Source organism: Thamnophis sirtalis, unplaced genomic scaffold, assembly GCF_051295495.1.
Source record: "Thamnophis sirtalis isolate CommonGarterSnake01/CBP01778 unplaced genomic scaffold, rThaSir2_p1.2 scaffold_6, whole genome shotgun sequence".
Classification (NCBI taxonomy): Eukaryota; Metazoa; Chordata; class Lepidosauria; order Squamata; family Natricidae; genus Thamnophis; species Thamnophis sirtalis.
In genome coordinates, this window is record NW_028261386.1 from 69,166,532 (window position 1) to 69,180,765 (window position 14,234).

At 37.8% G+C, this 14,234-nt stretch overlaps 1 protein-coding gene across 3 annotated transcripts in view; it reads right to left on the bottom strand.

Annotated features, from left to right (window-relative positions):
* Window positions 1-2,162: 2,162 nt before the first annotated feature.
* Window positions 2,163-14,234, bottom strand: part of MAP3K21 (mitogen-activated protein kinase kinase kinase 21) — a 49,086-nt gene continuing 37,014 nt past the window's right edge. For 2 of the 3 annotated variants that reach the window (XM_014057365.2, XM_014057367.2), the window contains exons 7-11: window positions 7,773-7,889; window positions 7,182-7,332; window positions 5,777-5,871; window positions 3,404-4,159; window positions 2,163-2,769 (exon numbers count right to left, since the gene is read on the bottom strand). In XM_014057365.2, coding sequence (XP_013912840.2) covers window positions 2,375-2,769; window positions 3,404-4,159; window positions 5,777-5,871; window positions 7,182-7,332; window positions 7,773-7,889 — 1,514 coding nt within the window. In that variant the 3' untranslated portion in view covers window positions 2,163-2,374. The remainder of the gene's footprint in view (window positions 2,770-3,403; window positions 4,160-5,776; window positions 5,872-7,181; window positions 7,333-7,772; window positions 7,890-14,234) is intronic. The other variant, XM_014057366.2, reaches the window with a different exon arrangement.

Consider the following 14,234-nt stretch of genomic DNA (forward strand, 5'->3'; position numbering starts at 1 on the left):
CCACCCAGTTGAAAGTTCAAGATCTTGCCCCCCACACCCACAAGTCCATCACATCCACTGCCATGCTGGCAGTTCCACCCATCCAGTTCCGGTCAGGTGCAGAGGTACCAAGACAAAGGATGACCTTGGCAATCTAAAAGGAGTTTTGTTTTTATTACATCACATCCTACTCCTTACTATCCCCCTTCCATTTCCCCACTATGAAACAGCATAGTAGATAGAAGTGTGGCAGGCCAAAGATCCAAAAGGAACCTGGCTGCAGGCCTGACAGATGCATTTTCTCATTGCATTCTTGACTATTGCTCTGTGCCATAATAGTGGTCCTCGTTGCAATACTTAGCTTAGGGGTGTCAAACTCACGTCGTCATGGCAGCATCATGTGACATATCAGGACGTTTTTGCTCTTCGCTAAACCAGGGGTGGGCATGGCCAGCGCGTGATGCATCCAGTCCGCGGGCCAGGAGTTTGACAGCCCTGACTTAGCTGAAAAGAACATAAAGGTGAGGTGAGGTGGACTGTGTAAGGGAAGATACCAGCATCTAAAGACTTGAACTGACTAGCATCTCCCTATCTCTGAGCTGTTGGCTGTCTCTTGTCTTCAAATGGGTTTGTAGACGCATCAGAAAAAGAAAGTGGAATTCAGTCTCACCTCCCACTTACTTCACCTCCTACTCATATTCCCTTATCATCTCTGCTCTTAGACTTATAATAACTTTATTGTCACCTATTATGCTTCTTGTGGCTTTCCTTCAGGACAGCACTATACCAGCTCTGGGCATCTAGAGCAAACAATTCATATATGCCAGCAGCAGGCATGATTTTCTAAACTCTGGAATCATCCCCCTCAATCTGCCACCTGAAGCAGCTGCTTCACCTCTCTCATCTCATTTCCTGATCTTCTCTCTCTCTCCCTCCCCACCTGGTGCAATTCTCAGATGCTTTTGGGGAAAAAAAAACTTCACAAAGGAGAAAAGGTCTCAAACAGGAAGAAAGTGATTGATGCCTACTACACAGGATGTTATTTGTGACTCTTGTGGTGTGCAGCTGCCCTGTATGTGCATTTATGATTGTTGTTACTGGTGGTTTTTTTTAACTGAGTTTTTATTCTATGCTAGATGCTCATTTTACATTAGACGTTAAAATTTCATGCTAAATAATTTCTGCAATGTAGTCAGATCCATCAGAATGGCATAAAAGAGCAATATGTCATTCAAAAGATATATTTGAATAATGCTTCCTATCTTAAAATGCATTCCAGAACTCATTTAAAATGCATACAGTAGCAATTGATCAAAGTAAAATTTAAGTCAAAATGCCCATGTAATCACTTCTATCAATAAATAAATTAAAAAATTATTATAATTAATAGTTCTATTTTGACACAAGGCAAAAAGCCAGTTTGATCAGACTTTTTAAAGCCTTCCTAAATAGGAAAAGTCAGCTATAGAAAACAGGCTTTCCATAGAAGCCTTTTTAATAACTAAAATCCTTTAAACTTTTTAAGCTTTTTGTTATATTAAATCAGTCATCTCAGCTTGGTGTCCTCCAAGTGAGTTTGGTCACACTGCCTGGAAATTGTGAGAGTTGAAATTTGACATGTCTGGAGAACTCAGCTTAGTGAAATTGACATAAAATTTTTCATCTCCATCTTTTCCATTTACCCCATAACTATTGTCGGAAATACTTCATAGATTCAGTTTATATGCTATTCACTATAGAAATATGCAAACCAGACAAACTGACACAAGCAAACTGAATAATTCTTCAGTCATAGATAATAGAAATTTACATGAAAAATCTTAAGTATTTTTAATGAAACTACTGTCTTGGAAAGTTGCCTAGCCAAAATATATTTCAGTTATAAAAGTTACTGCTTTGTCAAAATTAGCATAACATTCATTTTGATTTTGACAAACCATCCTAAAGTTGAACTGTGCCGTTTCCAACGAATATTGGCCAAATGTGATTGCCAACTCTTGTAGTATTAAAGGTAATACAATTTTACAAGGGTGTCTCAAGAAAACCACAGTTCAGAATGGAGTTCTCTCTGTAGAAAAACATCTTTTCAGTGCAATGGGATTTTAATGTATTGCAGTTCAAATGGTTGGTGAGAAAATTAATTAAATAAGGTAGCTGGACATTTGGCAAAAAAGAATGAAAAATCAAAATTATGAAAAACTTTATTGACATCCACATATGTGTATTCATTCAGGATAGCGATGGTAGAATCAATAAAACTACCTACGGGATTACAGTGATCATTGCCTGTAATATTTCATCCATCTAGCATGATATCAAACTCTACTGATCACAACATTTAGAAAAGAGCAGCATAAAAGTTTATTTTTAAAACAGGCTAAAAATTCCAAGGCACTTAAGACAAGAATTCTCTCTCCAGTTCATATATTGATGGCCGACCTGCTTTACTCTTCATCCTACACAAAGGTACCGTACAGTCACTATTCTGACCTTCCACGTCCATATCCAATAAAGACGTCATGTGGAATTTAGTTCTCTCCTTGGTATCAGTCAGTGACTCAGCCTTTGAATCTCTGTTGGCCTCTAAATTACCCGTTTCAAAAGGGTTTGGATTTATATTTTGAGAAATAGCCAGCCAGGGATCCAATCTGCTTCTTAAAGAAGAAGGTCGAGGTCTTGGAATAATATTGACAATTTCTTGCTTCCCTGGTGAAAGGTCATTTTGAAAGTTTGTTTGTGGCGTAGCAGATGCGTGGAGATTCCCAAGAGTTTCATTAGAAATTCCATTAGCTGAGTGGAAGAGAAAGACATCAAAAAGAAATATAAAGCAGAGTTATAGTGCTGCTACATAGAAAATAACATATACATTAATTCCACAACAAGATACTGAACCATTCTAAGAGCTCGGCACCTCTGCCTCACACTGTGTTTTTCCCCCTAGCTTGTCTTCTCTGAGAGAAAATACGCATTGGAATTTAGAGACTAGAGTCTTTCTAATCAACTGCTATATTACTAGCAACACCAATAGCATTTAAACTTATATATTGCTTCACAGTGCTTTAAAGCCCTTTAAAGTGGTTTACAGAATCAGCATGTTGCCCCCAACAATCTGAGTCCTCATTTTACCAACCTTGGAAGGATGGAAGTCAACCCTGAGCTGATGAGAATCAAATTGCCGAAGTCCTGGCAGCCGGCAGTCAGCAGAATTAGCCTGCAATACTGCATCCTAACCACTGTGCCACCACGGCTCTTAAGTTTCTACCTTGAAATATTGAAGTTGAAACATGAATACGTCAGTTATTTTCCAATCCTAATAATTCCCACTGTTTCTTTTATGCCTGATGCTTATGAGCTACAATATTGTTTTTGTTATTCATCAGACTGAACCCTCTCTCTCACCCACCAAAAATATCACTTTACTCACTTATGGAATGACACGCATTTCCATCTGACCTGGTCCGCCTATGACCCCACACTTTGACTTTTGAAGAAATGGCACCGGCTGCACATTGAGGTTCTTGCTTCAAAGGAAGACTGGGAGATGGCAAATCAGGACAGACAGTCCGATCAACTTTGTCTGGTTGTTCTTGTTTGCCTGTCTGACTTCCAGGCAAAAAAGGTTCAATGGGAACGTCTTCACTGCCAGGCGCTGTGCTCATAGTTGCATCCTCAAGGTCAGGCTGAAGGAGGCATTTAGTAGAAATGGAAGATATGGACAGGAGGTTCACCGTACTTGCACCTGGAGCTGATGAAGGGACACACGCCTCCTCTCTCTTAGGCTGCAATCTCACAGGGCTTGCACTTCTCCGAAACTTCGACGCTCGCTGAAACAGGCTGTCACGTTTCTTCTTTTCCTCCTTAGGCAACATTTCATCCCCACTTTGCAATCTGTTTGGCTCCCTAATATCTAAGCCTATAGCTATAGAGGCTAGAAGGACAGCACAACCGTACAATACAGTGTCCGTTTTCTTTTTCTGTAACGTTCTGCTGATACTATTTGTTGGGGTCATTTGTGGAGTGCTATTTGCAGAATTTGCAGAATTTCCTTCAAAGCTGTCCTGTTCTGCAGACTGCAGTTCTTGGTCATCCTTCCAAAGGGGTAGATCAATATAAGCCTGATTTGGCAATTTTAACTGCTTTGGTCGCTTAGGATCAAGGCCTTCAGGGGAAAGTTTCTGTTCTGTACAAATGCAAAATTTATTGATGTGTTTATATATTATATTCAGAAGTTAAAAGTATTTTAAATGACCAATATGAAATTATAGATAGCATGACAATGGTACAATCAGGATATACTTCTTAAATAAAAAGAACAGTTTATTAAATCACACAGTAATACAAAATTCCTGACTAGTGAAAAGCAAGCAAGATAATAACTTAAAAACCACACTGGTAGATTTTTCAGAATTTTTTTCTTTGCTGTGAAACAACACTGTTTCTCCTTTATCCACAATCCACCTCCATTTTTATGAATGTCAACTGAATAAAACATTTAAACAATTATCTCACTTGATTTTTGTGTCCAAAATAATTAGTATGTATAGGTTTATTTTCAACTGTTCCGTTAGAAGGACCTCAGATTCAGGATAGGACTACCTGGATCTGAATTTACTGCTGAGAGCATATGACAAGATAAAATATTGTCTACAATCACTCTTATAAACACCAAATATATTTTAGAGGAGAGAAGGCATATTTAATAAATATGGAATAGATCTAAATTCTACCTTGAGCTAACAGAATTGTCTTGATACAACTAGAACTTCCCAATATTTCTCTGATGCCTTCTAAATCTGATCTAAAGAAATCCCCCAATCCTCCAGCACAGAATTGGGGCACCATGGAAGTGGGTAGGAATTTGATCCACCAATGTCAGTTCCACTAACAGAAGGATACCATTGGATGTAACCAGGTTTAAATGCTACCGGTTTGGACCAGTTCACCTGAACCGGTAGTAAAAAATGCTACCTGTTCAGGCAAAACGGTATTTCTGAAAATCAGCTGGGTGACGATCAGCTGTGACACGCGGTTTATATTAGCTAGAATCATCAGATTTCCTGCTTTCTAGCTAATCTAAATCATGTGCCACAGCAGATTCTCCCCCCCTCACTGTTCTACTTACCTTTGCGGACTTGGAAGGCTTCAAAATGTTCCTTTTTTAGTGTTGTGCATGTGTTTCTTGGATGCGCATGCGCGCAAAGCACATGCTCAGTAGCAGGCTCACCGAACCAGTAGCAGACTTCAGAGGATTACACCGCTGGATATAACCCTCATGCATCAGCATAAGAGAACCTTAGATTGTCTTCCCTTGTAAAATGTGGAATTGCTCAGAATGGCAATGCAGTTAGTACTGGGGAATTCAAGTCGATACATCTGCCCTGCTAAATGTTTTCAGTATATGAGAAACCTTGATGTCCTGTTTCAAAACAGTCAAGTCTAACATAGGGCTTCCCCAGACTGAAAACTGCATTTCAGTATTATGTGCCACAATGAACTCTGTATCCAAACAGACATCAAGTCCATAAAAAGTAGGCAGGATCAAATGAAGAAATGAGTAGGATCAAATTTTAAACAGGACATACTGTATATCTTTAATACATTAATGTTATATATAAATAAACAAAAGATTTACATATATTTGCTGCCAAATTTTAGTAGTGGGCAGGGATGTTGGTAGCTCACTAAAAAAAATCATGCCAATGCTATTTAGAAGTTATGATTTACAGCTTATGGCCCCTTAAGCATTTAAGCGCTCTTCTCTTCTGGGCCCTGAAAATAACTATTTTTCAACACCTACCTTGGTCCATGAACAAAGAAGCTAATGGGACACCTTTATGATTCTTCATCAGAAGTGCTGACCAAGGACTACCACCGTCTGAGAGAGGTCTTATTCTGAAATCAGAGGAACTCTTAATTATAAGAAGCATTACTCTTTTTATACAAATATGATTCTAAAGGCATACTAAATAAAATGAAGAATGCAAATGTGTTTTTTCCTGCACAACAGAATATATTGAGCCTTTGCTACCTACTTTATAGGACTAATTATCTAAGCCACAGGCTGATTGTAAGCCTGCCATATTTAAACAAACATCACAATTTTTCAATATGTGTTAATTTAGGAAAAGTTTTTTTTCCTCAGATGCAAAGTTGTTCTATCAGTTGTATTATCTGGAGTTTGAATGTATTTTTTTCCTAACTTGTAAGAAAATATAATAAGGATAAGCTTATTTCTTTTTCAGAATCATAGTTAAGCTGCAGGACTTTAATGTAATTGATAGTTCTCAATTTCTTCTAACAATAACTTTACCCAGAAAAAGCAAACTGCCGTGGGACAGCCTTAGATAATTGACTCTTTTCATCCTGTAATTTTGTGCTAGTATAATTCATGTTTGCATTTAGTAAGAAGTAGGGGTGTTTTTAAAAAACACCCAGGTTTCTATTCCTACCTCCAATTTTGACGACATAAATTACAATAACACAATCATTGCTTTTTTACTCCCATGGAAGGAAGCACAGAGGTGCCCACTAGTTTGCTTTGTTATTGAATATGGTGTGCAAAATAACATGCTCCCAGAACACTTCTATGAACGAGGAACTCTGCACATTCCTCCCTCCTACTAACAATATTTCAACTCTGCTGCCCATGCCCTGGAACTGCACGTAAAGAGAGATTTCCCCTAGCAATGGGAACTGGATAGTCTGTGAACAAGCAGAGGCTTGTGCAAGCTCACAATAGACTCGGAACGTTGAAATCTAAGTTGTCATACTTTCTCTAGCCAAGATTCTCTCTTCCAAACTAAAGAGATAGACTTTGATATACTCCTTCCCTAAATCTCTGCTACATCTGTTTTGCTCCATTTTGTAGGGGATGATTTTAAATATTTGGGATACAAAGTTGAGAAAGAGATTAGGTTTAAATCTCAGTCCTCAAATTTTCAACTCAATACGTTGCCTTATTGAATCTGCATATTTTGACACAAAGAATTCATGAATATTCAGTCCAGCATGCACAATTGTACTTTTTGACTTGTCCATTCATGCAGCTCTACAGTATTTATTTCAGTGTCTTCACAGTTGTGTGATTTTTCATTGTCTCCCATCCAATCTACATACTGTTAAACTTCCTAAGAAGCAAAATATCTAGTAATTCTTCATAGACACACTGTATTGTCTATTCTCACGGTGCCCATCAACCATACCTCTCTTTGCAGTCTGCACGCTCTTTTGTTTGAACTGAGTTTGGTCCCCAAGTACAACCTTTCTTTTTAAAGCTTCTTTTCACCTCTTCAAATTCTTCCTGGTGATAAGCTGTGCTTCTTCCCCACGTTCGATTACTCTCATCTGAGGTTACTGGAAAAAGAGAAAAGATCTCAACAAGAATTCGGCATCTACCTTATCCTAAGATTATAGAACCACTGTAGAGACAATTTTCTCTTCCAAAGAGCAGGTAAGAAGATGATCAAATGAAGCAGGCAAAGAATGAATCTACCAAGGTAAGAAGGTAAGAAAAGAAAGTCAATCAACAGATAGTGATTTTTTTTTCATGCTTTTAATTTTTCTTTGTTTTTAGATGAATTCAGATAAGCTATTATTTCTGAATACTTTCATTAGATATAACTGAAATAATGTCTTTGATGAGAAAAGTCTAGATTTAATATGCAAATATAATATTTCTGTTAATCTGAAATCGCTGGAATGGATATCCAAGTAAGTATTCAGCTGATCACTTTATACAAATTTAGCAAGAAATCCAACCAACCAACACCTTGTATTAGTGAATACCAGCTTGCCTTTTGTCTGAACTCCACAGGGAAGTTCATATTCACTTGTGATATCTACATCTTGCTGGTACACATATATACTGTTTCTTTGTCCGTTAGCTGTACTTGAGTCAGTTTTGGAAATCACTGAAGAAACAATTAGAGAATATACATGAATCCACCTGGTGTACTTTGGCTTGATAATAAATCAACACCAGTTTCAATTTTTTTTCTTAAATAGCTGAATCCGAGCCCAATGATTGCATGCTAGGAATAGCTCAACAAAGCCTGGCAGAGAACAGCGCATGAATGATTACAGGTAGTCCTTGACTTGTAACCACCATTAAGCCCCAAGTTTCCATTGCTAAGCAAGACAGCTGTTAAGTGAGTTTTGCCCCATTTTACTATCTTTTTTGCCACAGTGAATCACTGCAGTTGTTAAGTGAATCATGTGTTCCTTAAGCGAATCTGGCTTCCCCCATTGATTTAAGTTTGTTGGAAGCCAGATGGGAAGGTTACAAATGGTGATCACATGACCCTGGGGCAGTGCAACTATCGTAAATACAGGCCAGATGCCAAGCGTCTGAACTTTGATCAAGTGACCATCAGAATGCTGTGATGATCTTAAATGAGAAAAACAGTTATGTCCCTTTTTTCAGTGCTGTTGAATAGTCTCTAAACAAATGATTGTTAACCGAAGACTACCTGTATACAGTATTATTAGGCAGTTCTAGGACTGAGGAGAGTTAGTGACATGCAGAGCGACATGGCAGGTGGAGCCATGTCTCCTGGCATATGTGACATCACCCATTCCTCTTCTGGGTTTCTGGCGCACATGTGCACACGATTATCAGCTGGCCTTTGTGCGTGTGGCAGTGCTGGAAGCTGGAAGAGCTGGTCTTCCATTTTATGATGTGAGCAGCTGATTGGCATGTGCGCATGCGTGGCAGTGGTGGGTTCCAAATCCCGTTGCAACCGGTATGATGCAATGGGGCCTGGCGTCCACCACTTACCACCTGCGATGCTCCAGCTGCTCGGGGGAGCATCGTGCAGGTGCTTCAGGTGCATAAGCCCCGATTGGCTCAAATACAGGTAAGGAGGGCGGGCAGGCAGGTGGGCCCTCCAGAGCACTGTACCGGAACTGTACCTGGTGCTCCCAGCAGGCACCGTCGTATCCCACCACTGATGCTCGGCAGTAAACAGAAGACTTGCTGGTCGGCGTTGCACCAGAAATTCATTTTCTGGCACGCAGATAACTTCTGGGCACCTCCTCTTTCTGGTTGCGGCCCAGGCATGCACTCATGCACACACACGAAGTGCTCCCTTTTTAGCACTCGGTGACAAAAAGGTTCACTATCACTGATCTAGTCTTTCCTAAGACCTAAAAATTCACTGGATGAATATGACCAATCACTCTGTCTAACCCCATCCTATTCCAAAAGGTTATAGTAAGAAAAGTGAAAGATGGAGTAGACTGTATGCTGCCTTGCAGCTCCTGGAGTAAAGGGGCTAGATACAGCTAGTACAAGTAAATGAATATATAAGTTCTTGGGGAACCATCTTTAATTAACTCAATCCTACGATTGTAATATTTCCCTCAACACTTTAATTATTATTGAGTTCTACTTCCCTCAATAATTTAATTGCTATTTAATAGTGTGAAATCTCCACTGATGATTTTGTAGCACTTATCCAGTCTGGGGCATGTGCCTTAGGCATTTATTTGATTTGAGCCAGTTTAACCATCTATATTTAAAAAAAATATTGAATTTGGCATTGCTACACAACTCCTATTATATTTACAGAAATGGAAACAGTTCTGAAGATAGCGAGAAGATAATGACAGCCCATACATGATGGTGAGAATGACAAATTTATATATTGCTGCATTTTTCTAAATATTCTGGATTGTACCTTAGTATCTATTAAGTACAGAGAGTACACAAAATGAATGTATAGTTCCCGCACACTCCTGAAAGCATTAACTCTAGAATGGGCTGGACGGACTATTTTTCATTGCCTCCCCCCCCCCCCAAAAAAAAAAACCAATGAAAATGCTTTGTGAATATAAAATTCCACTTTTTCTAAGAAAACCTCTGTGATTCATGTCCCTGTTCTTATGGTTCCCCAATTGTTGGGCATGACTTTTCAAATAGTGGGATATTTTTAGAAAAAGTCCTATCGTCACTGCTTGGAGGCATCTAATAGTACTTGCTATTCATCTGAGATTATCAATGTTGGGCCACAGTGAGTAAGACACAAAGACTCCTTCCTCAGGAAGCAAATGAAGAAGGGGGAAAACCATATGATAGTATATCCTAAGATCTTTTCAAATTTGCAAATTCTAGGAGTCCCAGGAATAATCTAAATGCAGAAGATGGCTTGCATTTACCTAAGGGCATGTGCATTTCTAAGACTTTCAAGCAATTCTGATAAGTAGTTTCTGTTTTGAAATGAATCTGATTGGGATGAGGGTGAAACCTGAACTCTTATTTGCTTAGTGACAGAATTAAAGACAGTACTTTATTTTCCCCATTTCATGGTCTCGGAAAGAAACTGAGAGTCCAATCTAATTTTCTAATAAATAAAATAAATAACATAAGTAAATAAAATAAATAATCTTGGTAAACGGAGTCCTATTTATTGATAATGGCAATTACTCTTTTAAATTGAAATATAAGAAATTTGCTGGAGCTACTTCGTAGAAATTGCAAGTGGACATGGATAAAGATAAGAATTTTGAGAGAAGAGACAAAAGCGTATAGAAGAAAACAGGAATTAGAATTTTATTTATGGGACTTAAGAAGTCCAGGAGAAAAAATAAAATAAAACCGGTTTATTTAATTATGATTAAATAATGAGTTACTATTTCTAGCAATGCTTAATGGTTATTTAGATTGTTTTTCTTTTGGAAATGTTTAACAATATAATGGACTAGTTTGTAATAGATGGCGAAGAGGTTATTATTTCTGGTAATGTTTAATAGTTTTTAATTCTTTTTTTTCAATGTTTAATTAAGAGGCAGAAGAGGAAGATGGAAGAGGAGGACTTAGACTAAATGGAAAAGGAGAATACATATGTTTATAAGCTATTTTTGTTAATTTATTTCTGGATCTTTGCTGATTAATAAGGAGAACTTTATGTCTCCTGTTTAGAGATGTTAATATGAATTTATAGAAAATGGTGTGAGGTAAGGAATGAAGATGCAGTTAATGTAGTACTTGCTGGGGATGAAATAAGTTTCTTATTAGAATTTCTTTTTTCTTCTTTTAGGGGACATTCTGCAATTCCTAAATATATTTTTCTTTTTTAAAATGTATTTTTGAATTCAGTTTTTAAATCTGTTTTACATAACCTTTAATAAAAAGTATGGAACTATTATAAAAGATTAATTAATTTTTCATTTTTTAAAATTGTTTTGTTAAAGATGAATGTAACCCCTCTTGAAATTTCTCTCTATACAAAAAAGAGTCTTGGTAAACGTAAAAAAAAAAAAGATACCTGTAATTGTGTATCAACTATTTAAATTGTGTGATTGCAGTACAACTCAAAGCGGGGGAGAAAATATGCTGCATGAGTAAGAAAATGGCTTCAGCTTTACCCAAATGAGTACATAGTTTTTAATGTTGGGAAGAGCTCTCCTTCAGCTTTAACTATTAACTCTGGAGGAATAGAAGATAATGGGAACAAAGGATTAAGAAAATGGTGTTCAAAGTGAAGAAAATAATCTTTTGTTTGCAAGACATCCAGGTTGAAAAACTGACAGACAATACCCTCTTTCAGTGCTGGGAAACAGGAGTGATAATTTATTATCCTCAAACAGAACATACTGAATAATTAACCAGCATTAATGATTGAATGCAATGGGAAAACATTGAGATTTAAGCTGAATGTAACACTCCCTTCTTTTCCTTTGCTGGAAAGGACAAGTTCTACACACTGTCCACATATTTTTCCCCCAGCTCTTCTGAAGGCAAATGCAGAATTTTTTAGAAATTAAACATTAACATGTAAGCAGCATTTCAAATTCTCCAGACGCAATTCAGTTATGCTTATGCGTAATGATCTCCCTTTGCCAGTGCACATCTGGCATCCTTTTACTAATAGAAACTGGAAAGTGTGCATTTCTCTTTTGTGAATTGTCAAATGCAATCAATTAACTCTTTGTAAATAAAATAACACAGAAAGTCCATATTTGGAATCAATACAGTTCAAAGTTCAAGATACTAAGAATGTCAACAGAGACGACTTTTGACAGTTATATATCCTTTGGAGGAGTTGAATGTTACATGAGCAAAAGTCTATTCACACAACAGTATTTCTTCCTCTTCTTGCTCTCTTTAGCCTGCTTTGCCTCAATATCTGTTCTGGGGGTTGAACAATCTTTTGGAGGAAAGTTTGAGCAAACATGAAAAGTTGCATGGGAACAGCAATCATTCTCTCCAATTCTATCAACAGAAATCAATTCTGCTGAGGGAAACACATGACTTTATTTACCCCTGACTGTGAAATTGAGGAAACTTCTGGACTGCCAATTTTGGAAACAAAATGCTTGACTGATGGACCATGTCTTGATCCAACAAGACACTTGTTTATACTACAGAAATGCAAAGCACAAAACTGTATAAGTAAGCAATTTTAAATTTTCCACCTCAACAATTAACAGCTATAATTGTGTGCCCAGTTACAAATGTGCAAATATACTGGTATCAGCAGAGCTGGTAGATGAAATGAGTAACTGCAGAAATCCCTGCCTTTGACAATGTCCTCTTGGCCGAAGAATCTTGTGTAACACTCATAAATTCCTTCCTGGAATCTCACTTCTGTTTGGGTCCAAAGTCTCTGGTGAAGGATGAAATTACATATATCCACAACCTCACCCGCAGAAAGATATATTTATATTTTCACTCCTTGCACAAATGAATACATGTCTCAAGATAATGTTGCAGGATCCAATCTGGGTGGGTCCCTGAGACCAGAGCTTGATCCTTTCAGTCCTTTTCTCATTTGCATCCAACTCTAGCAAAAACATGAATGGAAAATCTTTTCTTTTCTACCCTGTCCTTGAAAACTGCCTTTTTTAAAAAATGCCCATCCTTTGAGTGAGATTTATTTTACACCCAGCTGAACGGATGTAAAATAATGTGGACCACATCCCACTCCTTTTTTTTCCTTTTCACCCGATTCTTAAGAGGTCTATAAAGGGACGTGCATAAGTGTATCAGCATGCCTACCCTCCCTGTCCTGCTGTCCCCATTTATTTGTATTCATTTCATGTGCTCATGTCCATGTTTATACTTATACCTGTTATCTCATATATGTTTGACAAATTAAATAAATAAATGTTTCCCCCTTAAGCTAACAATATCCAACCATAGCTGTGAAGTGTGCAAACTCTGTTGTGCTTTGCCATCCATTAAACTGAAAAATACTATCAGATGATTAGCACTAGTAGGTATTTCTTGAACATTTCAGGTTGATGTAGCCATTACACTTTGCCTCCCTGGTTACATCATGTCTGTTGCCATTTCCCGTGGATCCCCTAAAGAGTCTGGCCCAGTAATGCTCAGATGGCAGTGATGTTATGTGGTTTAGCTATACAGCCATTACTGGTTTAGTGCAATAATGTATTAATAAAGCAGCAGAATGGTGAATGAATCCTCTTCCCTATTGTCTCCTGACCAATCATAGAAGAAACTGGAAGTTAGCATCAATATCCTACATAAAGAAAGGACAGGCAGGAACAAAGAAATAAATCCTAAGTATAGTTGTAGTTATTTGCCTTCTGTCACAACCCCCATTTTAAAACATTTTATTACACTTGGGTTACAACAAAATAGGGTGTAAAAGAATGGGCATGAAAAGAAACCTGCAGAAGACAGGTCAGGTCATGCTATATTTAATGGATGTTTTTTCCACTTGTTGCTGGCATGCAGAAACAGGAGGGCACATAAATTACCTAATCACTTTGCCTATCAAGTGGTGAACAGGGAAAATCAAGATAGTACTATTTGGCAGACTGTCATAACAGATGGTAGAGTCAGGATGGGATGGGCATGGAGAGTACTCTGAATAATTTTGTGCCAACTCAAGTGGAAATACCTTAATTCAGCAATGGGGAAAGGCCGTATTTAAGAAAAGAAAAAGAAAAAGAGCTGAATTCTAATTTTTCCTCATTTTCCTCATGTTAATATCCTGTTTCCCTGAAAATAAGCCCTCCCCAAAAATATTGCAACGCAGCAGCAGCAGCCATGAGGCGACACGCTCGCCGCCTCCTGCACCTACAAAATAATAAGTTCTCCCCAAAAATAAGGCCAAGCGCTTATTTCGGAAGTCAAAAGAAAATAAGACCGTCTTATTTTCGGGGAAACACAGTAATTTATCATGTTACTCAGTCTTCTTGTATGCTGCTATTATTTGTCATGTTTTCCTGACACAAGATACAATGTATTCAATCAAACTTCTATATTAATCAGAGACACTGAGACTATA